General features: G+C 39.1%; 1 protein-coding gene across 1 annotated transcript in view; it reads right to left on the bottom strand.

Annotated features, from left to right (window-relative positions):
* The window catches only part of TENM1 (teneurin transmembrane protein 1), a 91275-nt gene extending 67808 nt beyond the window's left edge, over positions 1-23467 (bottom strand). The window contains exons 1-6 of the mRNA XM_010017600.1: positions 23407-23467; positions 22524-22670; positions 11483-11699; positions 5415-5534; positions 3393-3654; positions 512-779 (exon numbers count right to left, since the gene is read on the bottom strand). Of these exons, the coding sequence (XP_010015902.1) occupies positions 512-779; positions 3393-3654; positions 5415-5534; positions 11483-11699; positions 22524-22670; positions 23407-23467 (1075 nt within the window). The remainder of the gene's footprint in view (positions 1-511; positions 780-3392; positions 3655-5414; positions 5535-11482; positions 11700-22523; positions 22671-23406) is intronic.
* Positions 23468-24544: the final 1077 nt, after the last annotated feature.

The following is a 24544-nucleotide window of genomic DNA, read 5'->3' as shown; positions in this document are numbered from 1 at the left end:
TCTGTAGCAATTCTCAGAAGAGCTGCTTGTGTTGCTTGATAACAAAGTTTATGAAACACCATGATTTTTGTATAAACATCTTTAAACAACGATCAATTAGTTTTAAGTGTTGTGGATGTGAAATGTAGTAAAAAAGGATGCCGAAAAGTTAGAATTTTGTAAACCCTAAGCAGAAATGACATTTTAAATGTCACAGCCAAAAAATATCAGAAACAATGACACACCAAAGGTCATATTCAAAGTAACATTCAAAAACAAAGACAGGTGAATATAAAGCCGTTAGTACAAAACCATTCTCTGAGGGAAAAGGGGATTTTCAAATTGATTAAATTAGAAAGATGACATTGGAAGAACATGAAAATAAATGTTCTTAGGAAATCATACGAGTCACTTTAGCTAAGGAGGCATTTGATTTAAAAGAATATAAGTGCACTGACTAAATGTATAAGCCGTATTTTCCTGTCTTAACGTGTGTGAGAACTTCTGCTTCCATCAATGTGAGTCTACTTACCCATTGCCTCGGCCAGACCAGAAACCTTCTGTCCATATATATCTGTCTTATTCCAGGCAAATGTGTATACCAAATTGGCTGCAGCAGGAAACCATTTCTGAAGTAGACGTCCTTCAATGGCAACTATCAGATGGACTTTTGTCATTCCAGGAGGAATGGTTGTGTGTGTCAGAATAATGCGCAGCAATGTTTTATACCCTGGTGTTCGACTGCTGAGATAACTCAGCTTCACAAAACTCGAAGGAATCGGGATTTCTTCTTGGACCACCTTGGGAAAAAAACATGTAATTGTATCTGTAGCCAAGAAAAAAGCAAAATTATAACAGGGGTGCTTATTTTACATTTCACAATCACAGTGTGAACACAGTACCACTTGAACCACTGATGTCTTCTGTGTTCATTGCAGCAAGAAAGTCACACGACATATTACGAAATGTCCAACACTGGAAATTGCTTGGTCAACTTACTGGATGGTGGTCTGTCTATTTCAATAAACAGCCTCTTTCTCTAATGCTTTATTCTTATCTACTGAGGAGCAAATGCTATCTCTGTGGACATACTCATATATGTGAGCTCTATGGCTTTACCTTGGCTTATTATTCAGTTTAACAATTGTTCTTACCCAGAATACAATTTAAAACCTTTTTTAAATAGGCACATACTTCATGTATTAGGATTGAAGATATTATCCTGCTTTGGAGGTAATAACTCCAACTTGGGGAGAACTAAGAAAGAAAACAAACCTTCCGGCGAAACCACCTTCTGTGCAGAAAAGCTTGTAGTAAGGCTAAGCTCCCTTAGGAGGCATGGTATATGAAGGCGCAGCATAAAGAACCTAACAAGCTAGCTGGGGACACAGAGCAGTGGAGATGAAAGAGGCTGGGCGTCAGAGTCATCTAGCTAACAGGTAAGTCCCCAGGGTCTGCAACAGAATTCCAGACCCATGGCGCTGCCGTCAGTGCCGCTGTCTGAATCACTTGGATTAAAGCTGGCTTGGATATGCCCACTGCGGGGTAGTATCAATTCCTGGCTGCAATGAAGATAAGCCCTCAGCAACTAGAAGGACTGCAAAGACTGCGAGCTTGTGAGAGGAAAAAAGAAACTTGGCCTTGACCTTTTGAATGATGTGGGCCTTGGAGCCACAAAAAGGGATTTAGCTCTTATGATCTCCTGAGAGAAAGGAGTTCTTCTGGGACAGACTGTGAGGAAGAGCAGGCAAGAGAAGAGAGCAGCTTCCTGAAGGATGCCACTGCAGTCACTCAAATGCCTCTGAAAATTAGACTGTGCTTAATAATGTTACTGTTTTTAGTGCATTTCCATAATAACAAGCCAACCTGTCACAATGTTAGATTTGTAAGGCTTGGAAAAACACGAACTGTTTGGTTTATCTTTCCTAGTTTTTAGCTTTTTCTTGTTTAACAATAGATTAGTTCACTTTCATCACAATTTTATTTACACATTGCAACAGTATTACTGTCATCGGATTGCTGCAGTACAGCTGGAGGCCTGCCAGCACTTGTCGTTTCGACATATGAAATGTAGTGTTGCCAGGGAAATCCTGCTCCCTTTATTGTTCCTGATTTGCAGTGTTCTTCTTCTTGCCTGCTGACATCCCAGCTGCCCCCTCTGTCATACATCTGACATCTCTTCTCATTTTTTAATAGAAAAGCAGGAAGAAATATTCATGCATTAATACATGCTATTACAGCTCCTTCTCCTATAATTCTGGGCTACTTTTTGTTTGTTTCCCAGTACTCTACAATGAAACTTAACCGTAAAAGAACCCTCCAGTGACAAAAAAATAGGACTAAGGACAGTTCCTCTCTGAGTAGACTGCATCTTTGGGTACCTCGCTGTTTAAAGACCCAGGAATACCTCATGTGGAATAATGTGACCCAGTTTTTTCTCACTAGTGTGCATCAGTTAACATGTTCGTTAGTTTCACTTAGTATGTTCTATGGCCATGAGCTGGCTCAAACATGATGTTTTTAATAGTTATGGAGACATTTAGACGGAAATGAGTTCAGTCAGAGGTCTGTTACGTGTAAAATAAAGGCTCTTAATCAGTAGCAACACTTCATGAGAGAAAGAGAAAATGTTGGAAATACTCATGTCTACATGTAGCCTCTGAAATATCTTCTAGACTTGCACAGTGAAATTTAAAGAGAACCCAAAAGAGACCTTATTGCTTGAACTCACTGCTCAAACAATCTGCTACGGGAATTAACATGATCTGAAACCTGGGTAGTTGCATTTTGTTGGGTGTTTGACTTATACAACTTTGTTTAAGTCCCAAATAAAAGAACAGTTAAATACAAGGTTAACCAGAAATTGCTTCTAAACACTTAAAGAAGTGTCAAGAAAAAAAGACATTTAAATAAAAAAAATCCTAAAGATGCTGTTAAAATTGCTCTCCCTTGGAAAGAAAGTAATAAAACCCAAGAAGCTAACATCTAGTTGAAGATGCCATTGTAAAGAACTAGAAGATGCAAATGGATGAAACATCCCTTAGGAATCAATCTTACAAGTGTCTTGGGTCATGTCTCACACTGACATATTGGGGAAGCTGTACAGTTTATCTGTAACCTAGGAGTGGTTTTGTGCATCACTTGAAATAAATCAGAATTTCAGTAATAAATCTTGCCAGAACTCCCCACTTTCTTATATTTGGAAGTAAGAAATAAAGCACCTCAAATTATTAATAAAAAAATAAAGGAAAAGAGAAAAGCATCCTGTGAAACAGTGCTAAAGACACATGCATTGGTGTCATTCTGAATAACATCACAGCAGTTAATTTCTCACTCTTCGGTATCATCTTCTAAAATTATCTAGGCCTTGTTCTGCATCTATCAAACTGTTAATTTGAAAGTCTTTTCATTACCTGTAGCTCTGGAATAATGGTTCCTCTGTCGGGACAGGACCCTCCAAATGCTGTCAAGGGTGAAGGGAGCACAATCGGATTGGGGCTGATAAAACTACTGATGTCACAAGACGGTGTGTCAGACGCTGTTCTTTGCATTACAACTTTGTCTACGATGATAAATCTATTCCAAGGCAACCAAAGCGTCCTTTTTTCAGATATGAAAGGAGATCTGTCAAAAACTAGAGTGACAGAGATGCCTCCAAGAGCCACAAGGTCGAAACTGGAACAGAGAAAACAAATTGGTTTGTTTCTTTTTGTTTTATCATTATATTACCACAACTTCCAATGCATTAAACACAAAAACTTTAGGTTGCTCATTATAGCCCTAGATTTACTATGTGAAATCATTCAAGTATACCTTCCTGGTGTCCCCTTGGTGTTCACGAAGAAGCTTTACCTCTCTGTGCTTTCTCCCTCTATGCATCAATCGTACAGTACAATACTTCACTGTTACTTGGCCTACCTTCCCTCTGTTTATCAACTAGAATCAATACTAACGAGTCATCTGTAACTGAAGTGTGGATCTAGTTACTTTGGTTTATGAAAAACCAAATTCCTAGCCCAGAAAAGGGATGCTACTCACAATCTATGCAGGTACAGCCTGAGGAATGAGAAGTCTTAAAGCCTGTTAGACCTTATCTCCATTAGCATACATAAAAGTAGCAGAAGGAAAAGGTTGAGTATAGTGAGCAGGAGACCCCTCTGTGTAGGATATGATTTATTTTTTTTTAAAGATGCTGATGAATTGCAGTGAGAACTGAAATCAGCTCATGTACATAAGGCAGGTGATCCCCTGGGAACTGTTGTGAAGAACCTTTGGCATATCTGGGCTGCAGAACATGGGACACAGAAGGCCCTATATACAGTCTCAATTTCTGACACCCATAGTCAGGCAACACAAGGTAATATGTAAATAGACACTTCACTCTGTTGAATGCATCTATTATGGAGGCTTTTGATGGTAACAAACTGTGGTAAGAAGTCGGACTTAATTATGCATATCTCATCACGTTTTCCAGATGACACCGATTACATTCACAGAGAAATACAGGTAGCATATTTTAACACACCACCTTTATCCAGGCTAGTCTAAAGAGGAAATGATAATTACTAACTTTCAGTAGTGCGATCTGAAAGTCAATAAACTAACATAAAATAAATATGCAGGCTCCTTACTTTTATAAATTGACAAAGCCAAACAACAACAACAAAATAATTGTAGAAACAGTGACAAATGACATCCTTTCCCTGTTGGAAGACAGGCTCTGTTTTCTTGTAATTCACAACACAGCCAAGGAAGATGAAGTTTTAAACTGCCCACAGCAGCTTAATTCAAGTTCAGGAGTGAATCATGACCTTATTGCAAATGGATAGCCAGCCCTGGAGTGCAATATAGAACATATAGGAACTTCATCTCTCTTTCAGGACTGAACTGAATGCCTTCTCTCTTTCAGAAGGTGAAGCCAGGATTTCTCAGGAATTGTTGCAGAACAGATATTAACCATTTTGGCTCTGGAAAGAGTCTGTCCTGACTTTTACTTGTGTGGCTCAGGTAATCAACTAAAGAAATTAATTTCATTGACACCTCAATAAACTACTTGGAAGATTCACACTTAAACAGAAAAATAGAGGGAAAACAGGGGATTCTATGGATAACCTGACTAGTGGAAATATCCGAATGTCAAGAAGATGCTGTTACAGCATTACTGTTACATTTTTGATTCCAGGTGTTTGAATGTCACTGTAATCTTGTGGCCGTTCGGGTTTTTTCTTCTTCTCTTTCCTCTTTGGTCCCTTTACCACAGAGAGCTCTCACTGAATGTGCTCCCAGAGCAGAGAGCCAGATGCCATCCTCAATCCACACTATGAACAATGATATTTCTGAAATTTCAGACATGAATAGAAGGTGGCAGTTGTCCCTAACTATACAAATCTAAGTTAAATCAAATCTAAGTTAAAGACGATACATGAAAGTCTGACCTTCCATCTTGTCGGCTGATGGTGTATCCATACTCGTTGTGGTGTAGAAAACTGACGTTCACTCCAACCAAAGGTGTTCCATCTATTGCTACCACCTGGCCTCGAATGACACATGCCCGTCTGTGACAAAAAGAATAGAAGGCAACATGTTAGACAGATCAGGAGCATGAAAGGGGCACTGATTTCAGAAATTGTGCTGTACTTCTCTCCCTGACAGACAGAACTACCGTGACATCATTGTGACTGTTGATTTTGAATGAAAATTCAAACGAGTCCAAAAGATTGATTTGAAAAACCATTATCTCATGAAGACTCTCCCATGAATGGCTGGTGTGTCAAGAATGTATTTCCATTTCTGGCTATATTTCATGATACCGTTCGTTCTGCCACTCAGTAGCACTGCAAAGATTTCACTGATGGCATGATTTAGCTTGCTGCAGCTCTAGGAGCTGATGGTTTGTGAAAGGGAAGAATGAAACCTCATTCTCTGCTGCTAAGAATGGGGCATTGCTGCCTATTAGTAAAAAAGCTGAACTGATGTGATAAGGCAGCAGCGAGACACATGATCTTCACTGAACTTCAGAAAGTTACACAGGTGAATTCAGAGAGTGCCTAATCAAGCGTAACATACATTTTTCTCAATCCCCCATCACAAATTATGTCCTTTTAATTCCCTCTGGGATGGGTTGGACTTGTGCTCACTTTCCAGCATAAAAATCCTCCTATTCCTGTAAAGAGGTTGGAATATGGCAACACAACAGACCACATCAAAGTTAAGAGACAGGAAAGTGAACTCTTTACTAAGTGGGTCTAATCGGAGGCTAACAGGATCACAGAATCATAGAAAATGAGAGCTGAAAGGAAATACAAGACTTTATCTTGTCCATTCTTTGCCTCAGGTAAGATCAGCTCTACCTACATTACTCCAGACTGATGCTTGTCTAACTCTATAACCTCACCAAGTAACCCATTCTAATGTTTCTGTATGAGTGCTTTACTCATAGCAAGTTTTTCCTACTGCCCATATGAGAAAATGCAGCTGGTAAAAATTAACTCCTTTGCGAGTACACCATGCACCACAGCTGTTAATATGAATTCCATGCTCCCAGGACATAGAAAGATGCTGATTTTCAGTAAAGATGCTGATAAATCCCACAGGAATGGGAGAGGCTGCATTACTGCCAGTATGCAAAACAGAGCTCTGATTTACCACCTTTTTGATTTCTACACTAACTAAATTGGTTGTGGCTCTATTTTTGGGCAAAATCTGCTGCTCCACTGAGGGCAATCAAGCTCTTGTGTGTCTCAGCAGACTCACAAGACTCATTCAACAGAACAGCCTGGTTCAATTACTCTTTGATTTGTCAGAGCAGAAAATACCTATTTGTATTGTTTTCTCATATTTCTAACATCAACAGACCTGCCTGTCCCTTTATTAGTCCACTCCACATATTTACAACACACACTGGTGTGAGACAGAGACACACCTAAGAGTCATCATTATTCAGTACATTACTCCCATACTCCTGTTTACTCATTCCACACAGACCTGTCTTCTGACTTTACTCTGTCCTCATATTTTATCAAGCACACAGATTTGTGTGATAAAAACTCATCAAAGTCTTCATTAGTTCATACATAGCCTTTCTTTCCTCTACACATTCACTTTACTTCTCATTATTCATAAATAATATTAAAAGACTTATCTTTCAACTTTCTTGCTCCTTTTTTGTCATATTTTACAAGCCACACACATTTACAGTATGTGACGACTCATAAGCCACATTATTCTACATTTATCTGTTTTGAACTGTCTTTGCAATCTTTTAGATTTAAATGTTCTAAACCTGCCTCTGTGTTGCTACATTTGTCCTCATTATTTACTGTCTTTTTATTACCTACTCTAAGTTGAAGAGCCTTCTACTCTCTGGCCTCTTCTTGAATTACCAGCACTTACTAAATCTCTGACTAAGCGTTTGATCAGAATTAGTTTTAATGTTTGCATTTACTGCAAGTATGACAAGATTTTTCAGTTACTTTATGACCAGTGCTTGATCTCAAAGGCTTGGGGAGATAACAAACAACCCCCAACTTTGCAGCAGGTCCTCCCTCCTTTCCCAGAGCCCCAGCATCTCACAAAGCAAAGCACTGATGACATGCAGGATCCCTGCAGCTTTGCTGCTTGCAGAAGACCTCACTTAACTTCTTTCCTTACTAGAGCTCTTAGAGCATGTTCCCTGCAGTGATGTCCCTTCATACTCAACTGCCACTTCACGCTTCCTTGCTTCAACATTCACCCTCTTTCCAGATGAGCTGTGGACCTTGTTACCACTCACTGCTTTTCTTAACAGAGAAACCTCTGAAGATCACTGTGCCTCTTCAATGTGCTGTATGTCCCTCTTCTGTTCTCAGACTCTTAAGATTTATTCTACACACTCGTGACTGACCTGCCTTTCTTTCTCATGGGGTACAACTCCTCATACTGCCTGTCCAACAGTTACCTATTTGCAACGATTGCATAATCATGGACTACGGCTGTCTCCAAGTTGTTTTAACTTGAATGTAAGTACGAAAATGTCTTTTCTAATTTGGAGGAGCTGGGAAGGAACATGTCCCTGATAAGCTGCCTTAGTGTTTTCAAATGCATTAGAAATGTTTCTAGTCCCCTGGCAAGCTGTACTAAATCTGCAACTCCAGAGCAGTTGGCTTTTTGAGAGAAAGCAGATTCCCACGGGTTGCAGGTGGCTTAAAAGAAGTAGGATTTCTCTGTCAATGCTTCCTGGGTCATTCCATGTGTAAGTGAGGATCTCAGCTCTGCAGGTTTTAGCTCTGTGCCATCAGGCGGTTTGACATGTCTAATTTTAAATATAAATAGATGTTTAAAATTCTAGATGCATTCTTTCACTACTTGCAAAGCATTTTATTATTCCACCACCATTCTGCCTTGCTCTACTGCTACTTATCTGCTATTTTTTTGCTTTTGTTTTGTCTGCTATATTTTCAATATTCTCTGAGCAACTCAGGCTGAGACATTAGGCTCAGATGTGGAACTCTGTCAAGCAACTAGTGAATTCACAACTTACCAGAAGATGTCATTTACTGTACTACATTTCTGATTAAAATCTTCAATCAGAGAAATTAAGCTAAAGGCTAGTAAGGTACATTCACGTCTTCCTGCTAACAATGTTGCTGTAAGCAGCCTTTGAAGGGTAATTAATTCAGCACCATACACTGGATCCTCTTTGTAGGCAATTTGCAGTGAGTCAAATACCTTCCCAGCAGCATGCATTAAAGATACTCAGCAAAGAAACAAGCGAAAAACCTTCCTGAGAACAGGAGCTGATAAGAACATTATAATCTGCTACACCCTGCCACATATGCAGCAGGTCAAAACCATTCCTGATGTAAGCAAGTACATTTCCATTATTCACAATGTGTCTAACCTACCTTTCACCATGTCACACTTTTAAGTTGCGAGTTTGTAAAAGAACAGTGCAAATGACACAGTGTTGACATAATAAAAAGCAAAATATGTTTTGAAAACATTAACTTTGGTGAATTTAGCTCAATGCAACACCCTGGCTTAATTTTAAAAGCCAAATGCTGAAAAACTAGACCTAAGCTGAAGTCCTAGATGTTCCAGCAGTTGTCAGAACAACTTGTTTTAGTATTTCAGGTGATGTTGAAAATGCCAGGATTTGGCAGACACCAAACACTTTCAATCTGAAGGACAGAGATAATCTTCACCATTTTTTGATAGCTTCCCTGAATCTGTTCAACATCACTTTGGCTTTATCTACAGTGAGATTCATGCAAACATCACCCATATTGGAGTTCCACTAACATATGGTAAAGTAAAACACTGCACAATGTCATTTGAAAACTAAGGGTCTCAGATTCCTCTTGCAAGAGAAAAAAATCCAGCCAACCAACCAACACACGCCAGATAGGGCTTTGCAAAATTTGAGCTCCATTCCATTTTCAGAATGGATGCCAGTATTTCAGCCAATCCTTCCAACATTTCTTGTTGAACCACCAGTGCTATAAAGTAAGTGGCACTGCAGGCAGCCATGAGTTAATATCATCTGCAAGGACACAACCTTTCAGCAACATCCAAAAGGAGATTAAAAACCTCCAAGACTTCTTTGGTCTGTACCAGATAGTCAGGATCACAGATTTCTGATTTATTTATTTTTTTTAAACTGTAATAACAGTTGTCTTTCTATATTTTTTACAGTAATTTTAATTCCCAGAAGAACAGACGCTAGATGACAATCAGATTGACAATGTCAGAGGGAGATTTCTGAACAGAGGCAGCACAGCTAAGCTACTGCCTCCTTCTGAGACTCTGCTTATCTCTCATCCTTGAGGAAAATTCTGGCAGTTTTTAATAATATTTGACTTATGGATGAGCAATTTTTCAACAGCCTGGAAGACTTGAGGATCAGGCAAAGTGTGGACTGATGAACTCCTCAGGGTGCTCAGTACATTGTAGATTATTGTTGACAAAACCCAGGGGACATGGCACAGAGCAAGTCCCCAGGCACTGCCCTGATTCTTAAGACACAGACAGCCTCATCTGAATCCCAGTGATCTTCTCACCAAACTAACTAGTAATTTCTGTACAGTGGGAGGAAATGATATCCAGGGTGTGAACAATGCACTGATACAACTACAAGCTTTATTCCTTATTGATGCCAAGTATCAAACCACGGTGAGGGTGGGCTGCTGCTCACACATGGGCCTTCGCTAATCTTCATTCTTCAAAGACATGGAGATATGAGGGTAAAGAAACAAAATACTCAGAAAAAGCCCTTAAATCCAAGTTAATTCCCATCAATGATAGCTTTAAAAGATCAGTTCCTTATATCTATAAAAGCACGTTGATGGGATTACGTACAATCTGGCTGCTAACATTTGCAGTGTCACGGAACACTGTACAGGCGACTCAAATGCTCACCTCCTCTCTGCAAAAAACCTCACTAAGAGTTATTTTGATGAGGAAAGTCTTTCACTGGTGACTTTTGGTTTAAACTGCAGAACGCTCCGCTGCACACGTACAGCCAGCCAAGGACCCTGCACCGGGCACAGCAGCACACTCAAGAGGTGCTTTTCAGGGAGTTCATTTTCGTGCCCTATTGTTCTACATATTTATAACGTCCTGTTACATTATTAATAGTGATTAAATGTTTAGGTATTTCAGATCAATAAAGACTACGTTTACATATTTACTTTATTAAAAATTAATAAATGACAAAGAGAAAGTGCACTGAATTTGCGCACATGGAATGAAGTCGAAGTTGTAACCTGAGTGCTATGTACCGTGAAAATAAAATAATTCTTATGCCCTTATTACTGGAACATGGTTTATCTAATGTACAGGCCTAGTTGACAGTGTAATAGTTAGGTGATGTGGATGATTCGTGGATCTCTTTGTCAGCATGTAAGTTATAGCTTCCCAGGTGAACTACAGCATAAAAACTTATGTGCCCCTATATTTCAAATGTTCAGAAAAAAAAGTGTTACCAGGTTTTCTGAGCAAGAAAGTGCCCCTTTCCTATTGCACAGCCTTTTCCTGTTAAAGGGCAAGCCAATCTCACAAACACTCAGAGATGGCTGTACTGTTTGCATGACAGCTTGAGAGTAACACCTGCAGCACAACATGGTAAACTCCACACTGATCTATCAACACGTAGCAAAACCAAAAAAGTTTGTTAATTAGGTAACTGGATTATATGTAAGTGGCACATGTTAAATTTATTCCACTGTAAATATCAATCAAATTCTATTGGGCAGAAAGTTGAATACAATGCACATGAACTCAACTGGTCCTTCTGCTTCCTGTCACTATATGTACCTACAGCATAAAGGGCTGAACTTCCCCCTACTTATTTTACAGGTACAATACAGCTTACCTTCCAAAACAGTCCAAGCCTTGTTAGTAAGAACAGTAGAGTTTTGACCACCAGTGAAGAATTCTCAGCTATCCAGCTACCACTGTTTTTACCAGCTTAAATAATTTCATTACAGTTCTTGATATTCAGAAAAGTCTATAAAAGAAAACTCACCTGCTCTCAAATGAGACATCTCCTGGGATTACATGAGTACTTTCCTTCCCGATAAGGAATCGTATTCGGTCATAAAAGAGCCTTGGAGGGTGCTGGGAGAATGGTGGTTGGCTGTGCTGAATAAGGTCAAGGGGATCAGGTGAACCCTGGCACAGAGGACTTGCGTAGCAATTGCTTTGCTGACAACAGTCAGGGTCTACACAGTCTGTCAAGCCATCTATAGTGGAGAAAAGGGAAAGTTCAGGAAATTGAGTGATTCTGAGAATAAAGCACTGTATTTACTACTGGAGAGCACAGGAGGTTTTTAATCAATTGGAAGGCATGCTGATTATGACACATTTGAATTCAATAAAGCATTAATATACATGCTCAGTCCAGGAGGGGTAGTTCTTTCTAGTCATTAACACTGTATCACTTCATAAAATCCCCACATGACAGTGAGAAAATAAAACCTATAAACTAAGTGAATAGAGAAAAGCAGGACTGTCTTCACTGCAGAACAGGCAGAAGAAAATCACTGCACAACACTTCTTATTCCAATGGGTGCATGATCCACGCTGTGCAGCTGTGGATCTTTAACGATCCTTTATTGTCACTACTGTCTGTCCACACTGTTGAAGAATACACACTTGCTAAGCAGTCTGCAATAACGAAGTCTGAAACGTTATCTAACTCCCATAAGAATCCTCACTATAGTAAAAGAAGTTGTTACAGTTGTCCAACTTCTATTTTAAGCGCCCCCCTCCGCCTTTTGTTAGTGCTGTACAATGTTTAATTTTCATTTATTGGTTGTGATCCTGGAATGATTCAAGAAGGGCAGAATCATGACTACACTCCTTTTTGTAGTTGGTAATGTACAGATACACACCTTGATGCAGGCTCTGCCCCAGTGACCTGAGAGATACAGTCTTTTTCATGGATGTTTGCGCCAGGAAAGCCAATTTGGAAAGTGAAAATAAACTTATTCGTCCCCTGTTCATTTTCAAATATGACAAATAGGACAAATAAATGATTTTCCCCAAAATCTACACTTCTTCATGGACATACATGTGACAACATTTGTGGGTGAAATTCACTTACTTAAATGTCCAAAGCTTATGATGAAAAGTGAAACACTGAAGTGCATCTAAATTAAGCACTTAAATAAAACTTAAAATTGGGCTATTGACATTTAACTGCTTCTATCAGCAGCTTAGACATCCAAATTGCCTAAATTACATACTCATCCAGAAACAGAATTAATAAGGTCCGATAAAATGTCCAATTATCTTCTTAAACATCATTTTATGACTTGGCTGTTGCTAACTTGCTTGTATTGACAAGCAGACTAATGCATATAAAGTAAGATTAAGGCATTGTATCCTTCAAGAAAGACATCTCTTTGTATTCTGAACAAGGTCAGTCTGAATAAATATGGAGTCATCATATCACTGTATAGATCTCCCTTGTGTTAAAATCGGAATGCTATAGGACCAACATACTGGCAGGTATTTTCAATTCATGCTTTGACTTTTCATGCTTTGTTTGTATGAATGCTTTGGAGCCTATAAACCTGTACAATTCACAAGGCAAACTGCGTTATCAGGAAAGGTGCTGTAGCTTTGTCATTGACTTCAGTGGGTGAGAGACCCACTTGGCCAACTCTGCTCTTTTCTCAATAGAGCACGCTTCACTCTGTGAATGCTCAGTAAATAACAGCATAAAATATTCACTTCGAAAAGAAAGCAAAAGCCCTTCTACAAAACAAACAAGTATAATGAAATGGGCTTTCCTGGAATCTGAAAATCCTTGTCTGACCTTGAGCAACGTAATTGCTTGGCTAAGAAAAAAAAATAACAGATCTACCCTACTGCAGCTGAGAAATCAGATAGAGCAGGCTAGTTTTTGTGATAATGAGCCAAGGTCAACTGTAAATAGCTACCAACAACAATATAAAACCCTTGGATCCCGGAAAGCTGGTGTAGCCACAGGTCAGTGCATGCCTTAAGTTCTTTCCTTCTTTCCACATTCATCCAGTCCTGGACACAACAAGCATTTGCCAGCGGTGGGAGACGAACTTCACAGAGCAATGCTGAGTTTAATGACTTTGAGTGTAGCAGTCACTTTATATTCAGAAAAACTTAGAAAGTTATTGAAATTTGCTAGGAAATCAGTAAGCTGAAACAATAAGGGGCCTCCAGTGTAAGCAAAACCACTTGGGAAGTGGGTGGAGGAGTTCACAATATGTAACAGAAAGGTCTTCATTGTACTCTGATGACAAAACAAAAGAGCTTTTTGGGTTGAAACCTGAAGAGCAGGTTTGGAACTGCAGGGGAAAAAATATCTCCTCATTGCTTCCTCTTCTTTATCTAAGGAATGAAACTCTTTATTCTTAATAAGTGAACAGGAAAGCATCAAATTACTAGTAGATTCTCCAAAACTGCAAATATTAAATAATGCTACTAGACTTGAAAAGGTGATAAAGAAATTGAAATCTCTTGTTTTTGCTTTATACTGGTAACAATCCCTGCAGAAGGCTCTGATGTAGTCAGGTGTAGCCATTCAGGGCTAGGCTCTGCTGGTGGAATGGTTATGGCACTGGTAAGTCTTGTTCAAGGAGTGAAGGTATTTTCTGGAAGGTACTAATTTCTACAAGCTCACTGCTGTCTAGCTGGGAAACTTGACAAACATTGGTTTGGCAGAATAAGTACTAATCAGAAAAAAGGCACACTTATTTCAGAAGAACAGTATCCACGGGGAAGATGTTTTTGAGTAATTTATTCCACAGTAGCCATTCTGATTAATTTTTTCCTTGTCAACAAGCCATTAGATGTGGGAAATGAGCTGACCTGATTCTCTCATTCTTGTAAGAAATAACAGTGAAAAGTCACGGATGTATTAGAACATGAAGATTTACTTAGAGAAGAAAGAGCTATGAAACCAACAATTAAACACATTGCTTTCTTTAATAGAGCCCTCTTTCTTCTCTGCTTCGGTCAACAGCTTACATGCCTGGCAACAAACACTCTGCATTCATGCCGTATACAAAAAAAAACCCCAAGTAAAGGGAAAGTAGTTTTCCATTTTCCAGTCAGACTCAATTTTCATCTTTTCTTTGCTGTTTACTTGTCAGCAAAGTGACTGTCTTATAAACTCTTCCAGGTTCTGCTAATGGAGTTATTTTGGTTAGAATTACTTGCACCTGGTTTCATTCGCCTCTCCAGGCTACAAAAGGGTGGGTTTCCTATTAGTAGGGGAGAGGTGTGAAGCCCCAGAAGCATAGCTGAACAAGCCATGGTGAAAATGGTATTTGTCCTACCAGCACCATGAATGTATGAGGGGCTACATACACCAGGAACAGCTTACAGCCTTGGGAGCAAAGGCTGCAATGTCACTAGAGGAAGAAATTGCTAACCAAAATATAAATGTTGATCAAAGTAGCAGTCTTCTAGGTTACAGATTACCATTTGTGACTTCTCTTTCTTTTTTAAAATCTTTTCATTGATGAGGTGTCAATTCATTTCAACCAATCTACCTTCTCAGCCATGCAGAATGAAATAGAAGAATGATGCTAGGCTCAGAGAAAATGCTCCCTGGGCAGGAGGGGCAGCAGTACCAGCTCCTCTCTACAGACTTAACACCACAGATTTGGCTCAGGCCACTGAGTGTATGTCATTATGATTTATTAAGTAGAATTGTCTGAATAATCCAACTTCTAGCTTTTTTCTCAACAATTAAACGAAGTTTAGAACTGAAAAATGTTTTTCACACTCCGTGACGAAGTAAAAGAAAAACCCACCTATTTCAGGGCAAGTACAGAACTCAAGCTAAAATAAAATCTTTGTTCCAGTGTAAGTTCATTTAGGACTTTGGTTTTAACTTAGACCATTTAAAAGAAAAACAAAAGAAACTCCAAACCTAAACTCCAAGAAGAAACTTGTACTGTAATTCAGCATGATACCCGTTAAAATGAACCAGGTAAACCAAACTGGTACAAACTCACAAGTTACATATGGAGGCAGAGTATGATAATGCCAATCATATTAGTAAGTGTATGTGAGGATAACATCTTCATCAAGCCAATCCTATTTGAAATGAGATTTTTAATCCAAGAGAATAAACCAGAAGAACAATTAAAACTTGTATATAAACATTAACATCAAAGTCATTCACTTGAAAAAGCTACAAATACATTAGTCAATTCTCAACCAATGGTTGCAAAAAAGGGACGTTTCCGTATCAGGAACCAACTATTAAAAAACCTCACCGTGTTAAGCAAATAGCAGCATTTCTTTTAAATCTCAGGAGACAACTGTCAGGAGTGCGAACAAACTACTGCAAACAGCAAGAACTGTAATTCATACGGCAGAGGAGCCTGGACACTGGCATTTTTACTGTCAAGTACCACAAAGAACATCACAGCACAGGTGCAGACTAAAAAGTATTACAGAGTGTAAATGATTTTGGTTTGCTATTAGCATTTTCACATTAATTTTATATAAAAGACAGCTAGGCACCTTCATGGTGCACTACAGATTATACAATAAAGTGATCCCCATTTTGATGAGTCTGAGATTATGGTTTCACATCTTGCAGGTACCTTGTTTTGTATGCAAGGGATAATGATGAACTGGGAATTTTGGTTTTGTCAGTAAATTAGACAATTAAAATACTTTTAATATTACTGCTAAAACAGAATTCACAGAGATCAACTTGAAGATAAAAAACACTTCACAGGACTTAAATAATTTAAACAACCTCAAAGAAAAGGCAGAGCATGCAAAACCAGGTTTCTCTGTTTTCAGCCATGCCATTCCTCTCTGCATTACCGTAGTTTAAAGAGTTAGGACAAGACTTTCTCATTTCCTTCCTGGGTAAGGGATCCTTCCAGGAAGCATTCTATAAGGAATGATACTAACAATTATTGTTCCAGGAGTTTGTGTCAGTGGAGTCGTATGAAATTTTTCATAAGACAAAATATGTTTTCTTGCTTATACATTTCTGTATATGTATATTTCTTACCTAATATGTTGGAATGAATGCATCAAGTGTGACGAAATTACCTCCTCAGCTCTGTTTCTACCATGGTCATGGAAGGCTCAGTTTGTGCTAGATACAGCACATTCTCTAATGCACATACTATGCAGCAATCTCTCCTATGTAGATGATCACTTCTGGTAACCTTAGGCAAACTGGCAATGCAGCTATGGACCTGTCTCTCCAGGGGTTATTTTCCACCAATATACCACTTTACTTACCATGTTTGGGCAAATGCTGTACAGTGATTATATTTTGTATGCTTTGTATTTGAGCTTTCCATATGTTGCATAGTAGCTATATTAAATCCTCTATAAAGTAACAGTTGGGAAAGGAAAAGGTATTTGTCAGCTACAAGCTAATAGTGAGAACATGGAACAAGTGACATATTTTGGGCCTGACACAGACAGCTCTATGCTATCTACTTTTCAAATTCCGGCTTCTCTGGTTTTCTCATCTAACCTTGAATGACTTGCAATTCATGGCTGCAAATATGGAACTATCACAGTAACTCATGTTGCTGAAAATGGATCTGTGTTCACAATTAGTACAAATTGTCTGTGTAGCAGAACACCTGAGGACACTAGAGAGGCACCGGTGGGGTCTCTGGTAAGAGAAGCAAAGAACAAAGTGGTTCTAAGTTTGGCATCAGTGGCTTCCACAGCTCACCAGTGCAGCATGCAATAACATTCACAGTGGCTTCTTTTCTGTTAAGCCACTAAGATGCTTTATTAACTGGCTATGAAAATGACAAATTCAATCAGACTCTACCTCGCATGTTACTGGGTTAGTTATTTCAATAAGCCATCCAATGTCAGGTTCTGGCAAGCAAAACATAGTTAGCAATAATACTTAAAATTGCTATTCTTCTTCTTTAAAGTTCACTAAAAGAGCAGGATTGTCACCCCTTCAAGCTTTTGTCACACATGGAAAAGACACTACTAAACATTAACTACAGTTCATGTTTGAAGTTTTATGGTTAATGCCAAACCCAGAATATGACAAGAGGTGTATATGCATATATAGTGCATGCATATACATATATGCAGGCATACTCACACACATACTAACAAATGTACTTGCTTAGTTGTATAAAAATTAAATTTCTCTCTACTATTCTTCATATAAGTAATACCAATGACCTCCATTTTCACTGCTGCAGAGCAACCAAGAGGTATGTGTGTAACTGCTCTCCCACTCCCTCTGTACTGATCTCAGTGAGCACAAGCCAGTGATGGAGCTGTAAGAACTACGTCCAGATTTTCACAGAAATCAAAATATGGGCTTTAAGTTCTTCCTTGAAGTAAGCAGATTCTGTTCTCTGAACTCCTTATGCAGTTCAACCTAAAAAACTCAACACCTCAGCACTTGAATGATTTTTGCTTTTGTGTAGACTTACATGGTCAATTGTCACCTTACCTTTGGTTACTTTCTTTTACAGATTTTAAATAAGCATTAAACAATGCCTGTGCCAGCTTGTTTCAGCACAGGCTCAGTTAAGTACAATGAGTGTTGCCAGGACCTAAGCAAACTGAATCTAAGTAACTTCAGAAGAGACTAAGCAGCAGTAACCATCTTGAGTCTCTAACGCTTGCATGCAGTAGTCCAAACTGCTTCTCGGATTTTAGCTGTAATACACAGCATGCAGCAGACAATGAGGCTGTAAACTGGGAACATGGGTGTTTGTATAAGGACCTTGGAAACCCGGCAGTGTGCCTGTGGAAAGGCTGCAGAGTGCTTTATCCAGTGAGTACTGGAGGTGATTGGCCTTCCATACGCAGGGGAATGCAAATCTATCAGAGTACGATTTTCAGAAACTGTAAGTATCCCCGGGGAGCCCTCGCTGCTCAGCAACAATGAAAACCATTCCCATCAGTATTATTTATATTGTGTAATAATAGCATATTACTTATATATGGACTCAATATCTCCGTGATGGATAGGTTATTAAAATGCCAATGGATGGGTCAGAAATGCATCAATATTTTAGCAGCACTGGTTATCAACCCAAGGCTATGCTGAGTTATATATTTTCTCATGCTTGGAAAAGCTTGGAGAAAGCTACAATAACTGTCTGAAATGACTGAAGGGATATTTGATAGAAAATTCAAAGCTTGTAGTAAATAGTATTTTCCTTACAAACAAATAGTCAAAATTGATTCACAAAAGCAAAAGAAAACGATGAAAAGAGATTCAGGCAAATTCAGAAGAGAGATCTGTATCGAAGAGATTAATGGGAGTGACAGGCTGCCAGTTTCAGCTTAAGATAAAGACATGCATGTGCAGCAGCAATGTAAATATATTTCAAGAGAGTTGCTTAATAGTGGCTTGGTGGGGCAGAGGGGTGACCTGGTAGCTGGTGCCAAGTGTCCTCGGCCTGGGACACTGGTTCTGCACTGTCTAGAACTCAGCAGAGCTTTCAAACAATCTCCTGGAGCTACTGGAGCTTCCAAATGAGTCTAAAGCAATGGTAGGACAAGAGAAAATGACCTGCTCAGATGAGCTAAGTGGTCATCTTACAAATTGAAAATTAAATCATGTCAGTCATGACAGTGAAAGAGGAATGAGTTGGGGGATAATGGGATGCTGACAGAGGTGAGCAAAGAGCCCCACTGCAAAGGACATCTGCTTGACTTCTTGCCATTATTTAATGGACATCACACCACTAACAGCCTGCAGATGAACTCCACAAGAGCAAGTGCAAACCATGCTGCCGTGCATCTGTTATAATGCTGAGACCTTTTCAATGATATTTGTAGTGATATTTGAACAGGTAAACATGCCCTTAAGTCTGCAAGTAGGAAAAAGCCAACAGAGAGTTATGAGATGGAATGGGAAACACAGTGATGGCACAGTCAGAGTACAGTACAGAGGCTACTAATGGGGCTTTAAAAGAAATAGTACTCTCCCTGCTCAGGAAAATATTTACACGTGTGTTTAACTTGAGCACCATGGGTAACTGCACCGATGGGGAACTTGGTGCTTCAGTGGCTGCAGAACCCAGATGCCTGTGGATATGCTTATACCAGTCCTTAAAAAATGAATCCAGGACTTCCTCCTTTCCAAAGCTTTTGTGCTGTTACTACGGACCAAACAATAACATTTCCTCATGCCGAATAAATAACATTATTCAATCCCTACAGTTGGAACTAATAAAATACTTCATTTTCTAACACTTTTTTTTTTTGAACAGTGTATTTAAATGTATTTATATATAATAAAAATCACGGTTTTTCAGTCTCTGAAAGTACTGCAGAAAACCTCAACTGAAACACAAAATTATCACTCCGCCTAACTCCTGATATTAGTTTGTTCGAAATAATAATTGTTCAACTTTACTACAGCTTTGTTCTTTGGTTGCAACTTCCTCCTAACAAACTTGAAGCACAAAACACCTTCCAAGGACTGAGATATAAATGTTTGATTTAAGCACAGCTGGAATGAGTAAGACTTTTGCTAGATCAGAATACCATGATTTAAAATATACAATGGCACTACATTAGGTCTACAGCATGATGTCTTGAGCTATGTGTCCCTGACTGTGATCATATCCTAACAGCTTAGGAAGTTACTACCTGTCAGCTGAGTTTCTGTAACTCAACTGAGTGCGTGCTCTTAACTCACCACAACTGCAGGCGAAAATGTTAATAGCTTCCATCTTTATGAACCTAATCCACTTACACAGATTGATGGATGGTAACTCATTATGCCACCGTAATATTCTCATAGTCTAAGGCACAACCTCCCAGCAAGCAGGACTCAACAGGTAGTGTCAGGTCTCCTTCCTGTTTTTACTGTTGTGTATGTATGCAAACCCTGAAACATGAGGAATCAGCTTCTGATTTTGTATTAACCTAACACTGGTATAGCGCCAATGACTTTGGGGAATTTTTCTAATTTATGCTTATGACAAATCAGGTCCTATGAACTTCATATATAAAAAGAAGTGGTTTTAATATGTAGATATAATTTTCTCATATAAAATTGATTGTAAAAGAAACTTAATTACATTTAGCCCATCTGTAGTAGTCAGATTAATTAAATATTTCTCTCTGCACTTATCTCTAATTGTAATGTCAACAGAGCTGTCATAGTCCATGTTATGTTGCCATTAAAAAGGAAAAAGAAAATTACTTTTAAAACCTGCAGTGAAATGATGTTAAGTGTCTGCCTTAAACTGACAAATTCAAGGAGATTTAGAGTTAAAACTGCCAACTCTTTCAATAACTCACCGTTATTGCAGAATAAAAAGCACCCAAAATCACAATACAGGACAGCTTATACAGAGCCAGCTCATGGAGTGTATCAGAAAATGCTTTATATTACAAGCTAAACAGGGTTCTTGTGGACAGATTTAAGAGTGAAGGCGAGCGAGTCAGCGGCTCGGACAGCAGAGCCCTAGACAGATGGGAAAGAATCTGTGTGCCAGTGATGCCAGCTGTGAGACCTTGTGTGAGAGGGACACACACCAGTGCAGAAGAGCGGAGAGTGGGCAGAGGGGCAGTTGTTAGACAGCTTGGAAATAAGGTGGAAAAGGAAGGATACAAGAGGAGTAAGGTGATTTTGAATGGGGTTCAGAAATGAGAAAGCTTTTGCCAAAGGACAGCATGGTCTTAAAGCCCACAGGATGCAAAATCAGAAGGTCTCAAAATATATCTGTAAATGAGGAATCGTCACTGAGTCAGAGTGTTTCTACTGAGGTGACCTCAGTTCTTGGCCCTAAATCAGTCTTAATTTATCAATGACCTAGAAGAAAACAAACGATTACTACACTTAAGGTTTGACACTACAGAGGGGCATGAGATCTCTCCCAAGACACTGAGATGGTCTTTAAGTGTGACACAGTAAGATAATACATATATTTCAATATATCTCAGTGTACAACCTAAGGAAAAAAATGTAACTCTGCTTAGAACAGATGCATTCACACTCTGAATGAGAAAGCTGCACAGCTCTGAATATGGGGGCAAGCACACTCTAAGGATGGCAGTAAGTAAAGGAGTGGAAAGCAATAGTCCTGCTTGACTGTCCAGTAAATTCCTAAAACAGACAGGAAAAATAACCAACTCTGAGAACAATCAGTGACGACTATTGCGGCTTTTCTCCCACTGGTAAGTTTGAAATAGAGTCTGGATGTTTTTCATGAAAAAATATAAAAAAAAGCACTATCTCATGTAGAATAAACTACTGGAAGAAGTAGAGAACTATGTTTTTTACAGCAAACCTAAAAATTACGTCTGCATACTTTCTACACTAGTTTACTCAATAATTGTTCAAATGTAGGTCCAGATAGTTGTAAGAACTGTGATGTGTCTCAGTGGAAACATTAGAACAAGATTAATGTTAAAAAAAGCAACTCTAAAGGTATGCTTCATGCATGCAAATGTATTCATTTAATATTAACATAAGACTAAACTCTGGATGCATTTTGACAGGCAGAGAGGTTTCTTTTCATTTGGGTATCCATTGGCTGTCTTTACTGAAACAGACAATAGCTATGAGATAGAGGGGAAAGTAGATAGAAGAAATTGCCTTTTTTTGTTGTTGTTGAAAGGTTAAAAATCAAGTACTGAGATGACGGGTATGGCACACGCATAATTTCTGCCTTCACAGAACCACAGTATGGTTGGGGCTGGAAGGAACTACTGGAGGTCACCTAGTCCAACCTCCCTAGACCACATTGCTCAGGATTTTATGCCCATATGGCTCTTGAATATCTCCAGGGAAGATGACTCCACAACCTCTCTGGGCAACCTATTCCAACGCTCAGTCACCCTCACAGTTAAGCTCTTCTGCGTGTTCAGGTGGAACTTCCTGTGGTTCAGTTTATGCCTGCTGCCTTGAATAACATCTAGCACAGGGGTCTGTTCCCTCACTGCACTGCTTCAGATGAAGTCAGTGGAAAAACTGTCTTGAGCAGACAAACACTGACATTAAGTTATAAAAAGGAAGACATACATCAAAACTATAAATTCAAATGACAGTCAAGGATGTGACAAACAGAGACATGAATTATGTATCATACCTCCATCATTGTCCAGGTTATCTCCACACACCATTTCCATGACAACATTACATCCTGAGCCACTCCAGCCCACTTGACAAACGCAGTGCCATCCATTCTGATCAAGAGTACACCTCCCATTTCCATAACAGAGACCTGGGCAGCCATCTAGAACAGAAAATGTAAAAAAGAAGCCTTCATGGAGTAGTTTTCTTCTTTTACAGTTTCAATCATTCTTTAACATTCTTTCATATAGTGTTATACTTGCTGCCTTCAAATGACCACAGTTTCCTTGCAAGCCATTTATATTTTTGGCCAAATATGGACCATCCTGGTCCCTTCCTTTGTTTGCCTGGAAACCATTTCTCAGTGATGAACGAGGATTTTTTAGTATGTAACATTTTATGCGTAGGGAAAAAGTGAGTAAACATATAAGAAAATATTTAACAGTCTGCAGTGTCCATTTCTTTCTTTACTTATTGAAATATAAGTTGTAGATCACAAAGGAATATACATATATAATCAATGTTTATATCAAAGTTATACATGGAAAATATTATTTAAATGACAAACTGACATGCAGACAGAATCCTACACATTGCAGGGAGTGGAGGTGACCTTTTTATGCTGTTCATAAATATCCAGCTGACTGAGAAAGAGCCGATTTCATTTATGCTACAGTACAACTCTTTCCACAGAAGGCAAATGAGGGAGCATTTCCTTCCAACGTCCAGTTCCACTTTGTTTACATTATAGCCGATTCAAACATGACAAACACTTGCCCTTTAGTGGCTCTCATTCTAGATCAAAACTGGAACAATGACTGTAGCATCCTCTGGACTATAGACTTATAAGCTCTGAATCTACAGTAATTTGGACAGTAATTCTCAGCTAGATCGCCTGCCTGTAAGAGCGAGAGAGGAATAGTCTCTTGGATGTGTACAATCATGTCCATCTGCTTGCATAGTTTAGTGCCAGCTCAGACATTTGTCAGATCCTCACCATGTCACACATGGAGCCAAAGGACAACGGAGAAAGCTTAGCAATAAACTTAAGAGTGCAAGTGGCATCCCTTCTAAGAGGGCTCCTTTCTTTTTGCCTGCATTGACACACAGGAACTGAAAGCCCTTCTGTACTTGACAGTGAATATCAACACTTAGATGTTATCACAGACAATTTTTTTTTGAGGAAGAAAAAAGAGGACTAAGTTTGCGTATGTGTTTGGCAGCCCCAAGATGCTCCAAAAGGACTTTGGAAGAGCTGAACAGAGAGTCTGGTCTGTCAGGTTGTGATTTACAGCCCAACATGCAGCACATTTCCGGGCAACCTTACACTAGACACATCATCTCTCTCCTTCTCACCCTTGGCAGTCAATCACATCTGGAAATAGGACTGGAGAGCCTGATCCTCTTGCTCAAAAGGGCTGGAGATGGGCGGCACTCACATTGAAATGCTGGAAGTTGCTACTCTAAAATAGCATGAGGTTGGCAACCACCAGATACACCATAAAAGCCAATTATTTGCCTCTTTTGGGGAGTTGGGGGAAAGGCCAGGATGTGAGAGCTGTGCTGGGAAACAGGCATGTTTTTCCACTTCAGTTCATTGTCCTGCTGAGTTAATTCATTTCTTGTATATGATTACATTTTGCTGCTATGTGTGGTTATCCTCTAAGACTGTAATTGTAATCAAATAAATTCTTACATTATTCCATTATTGTCTAATTCTGCAGAAATACAGCAATAAATGCAAAACAAACACCCTGGTCTTTCTGGAACAGAGGTTACTTTGATATTACAGCTAGCAGCATTATTTCAGAGGGCAGTGTGCACATTTGCTCTCCAAACCATGGCCAGGGCTGAGGGAGTGCTGTCAGACTCAGTGAAGATACTTGCACTGCCATGAATAGGCAGGACCTGTGGCAAGGCACAGAAACCAAAAGAGCAGCACCAGACACAAACCAATATCAAATATAACTCTTGTATCAAATGATTTGAAGAGAACTATATCACATTTAGCATAGAATCATAGAATCATAGAATCAT

Source organism: Nestor notabilis, unplaced genomic scaffold, assembly GCF_000696875.1.
Source record: "Nestor notabilis isolate BGI_N333 unplaced genomic scaffold, ASM69687v1 scaffold5037, whole genome shotgun sequence".
Lineage (NCBI taxonomy): Eukaryota > Metazoa > Chordata > Aves > Psittaciformes > Psittacidae > Nestor > Nestor notabilis.
Note: the sequence above shows the minus strand (reverse complement) of the source record. Positions and strands in the feature narration are given on the sequence as shown.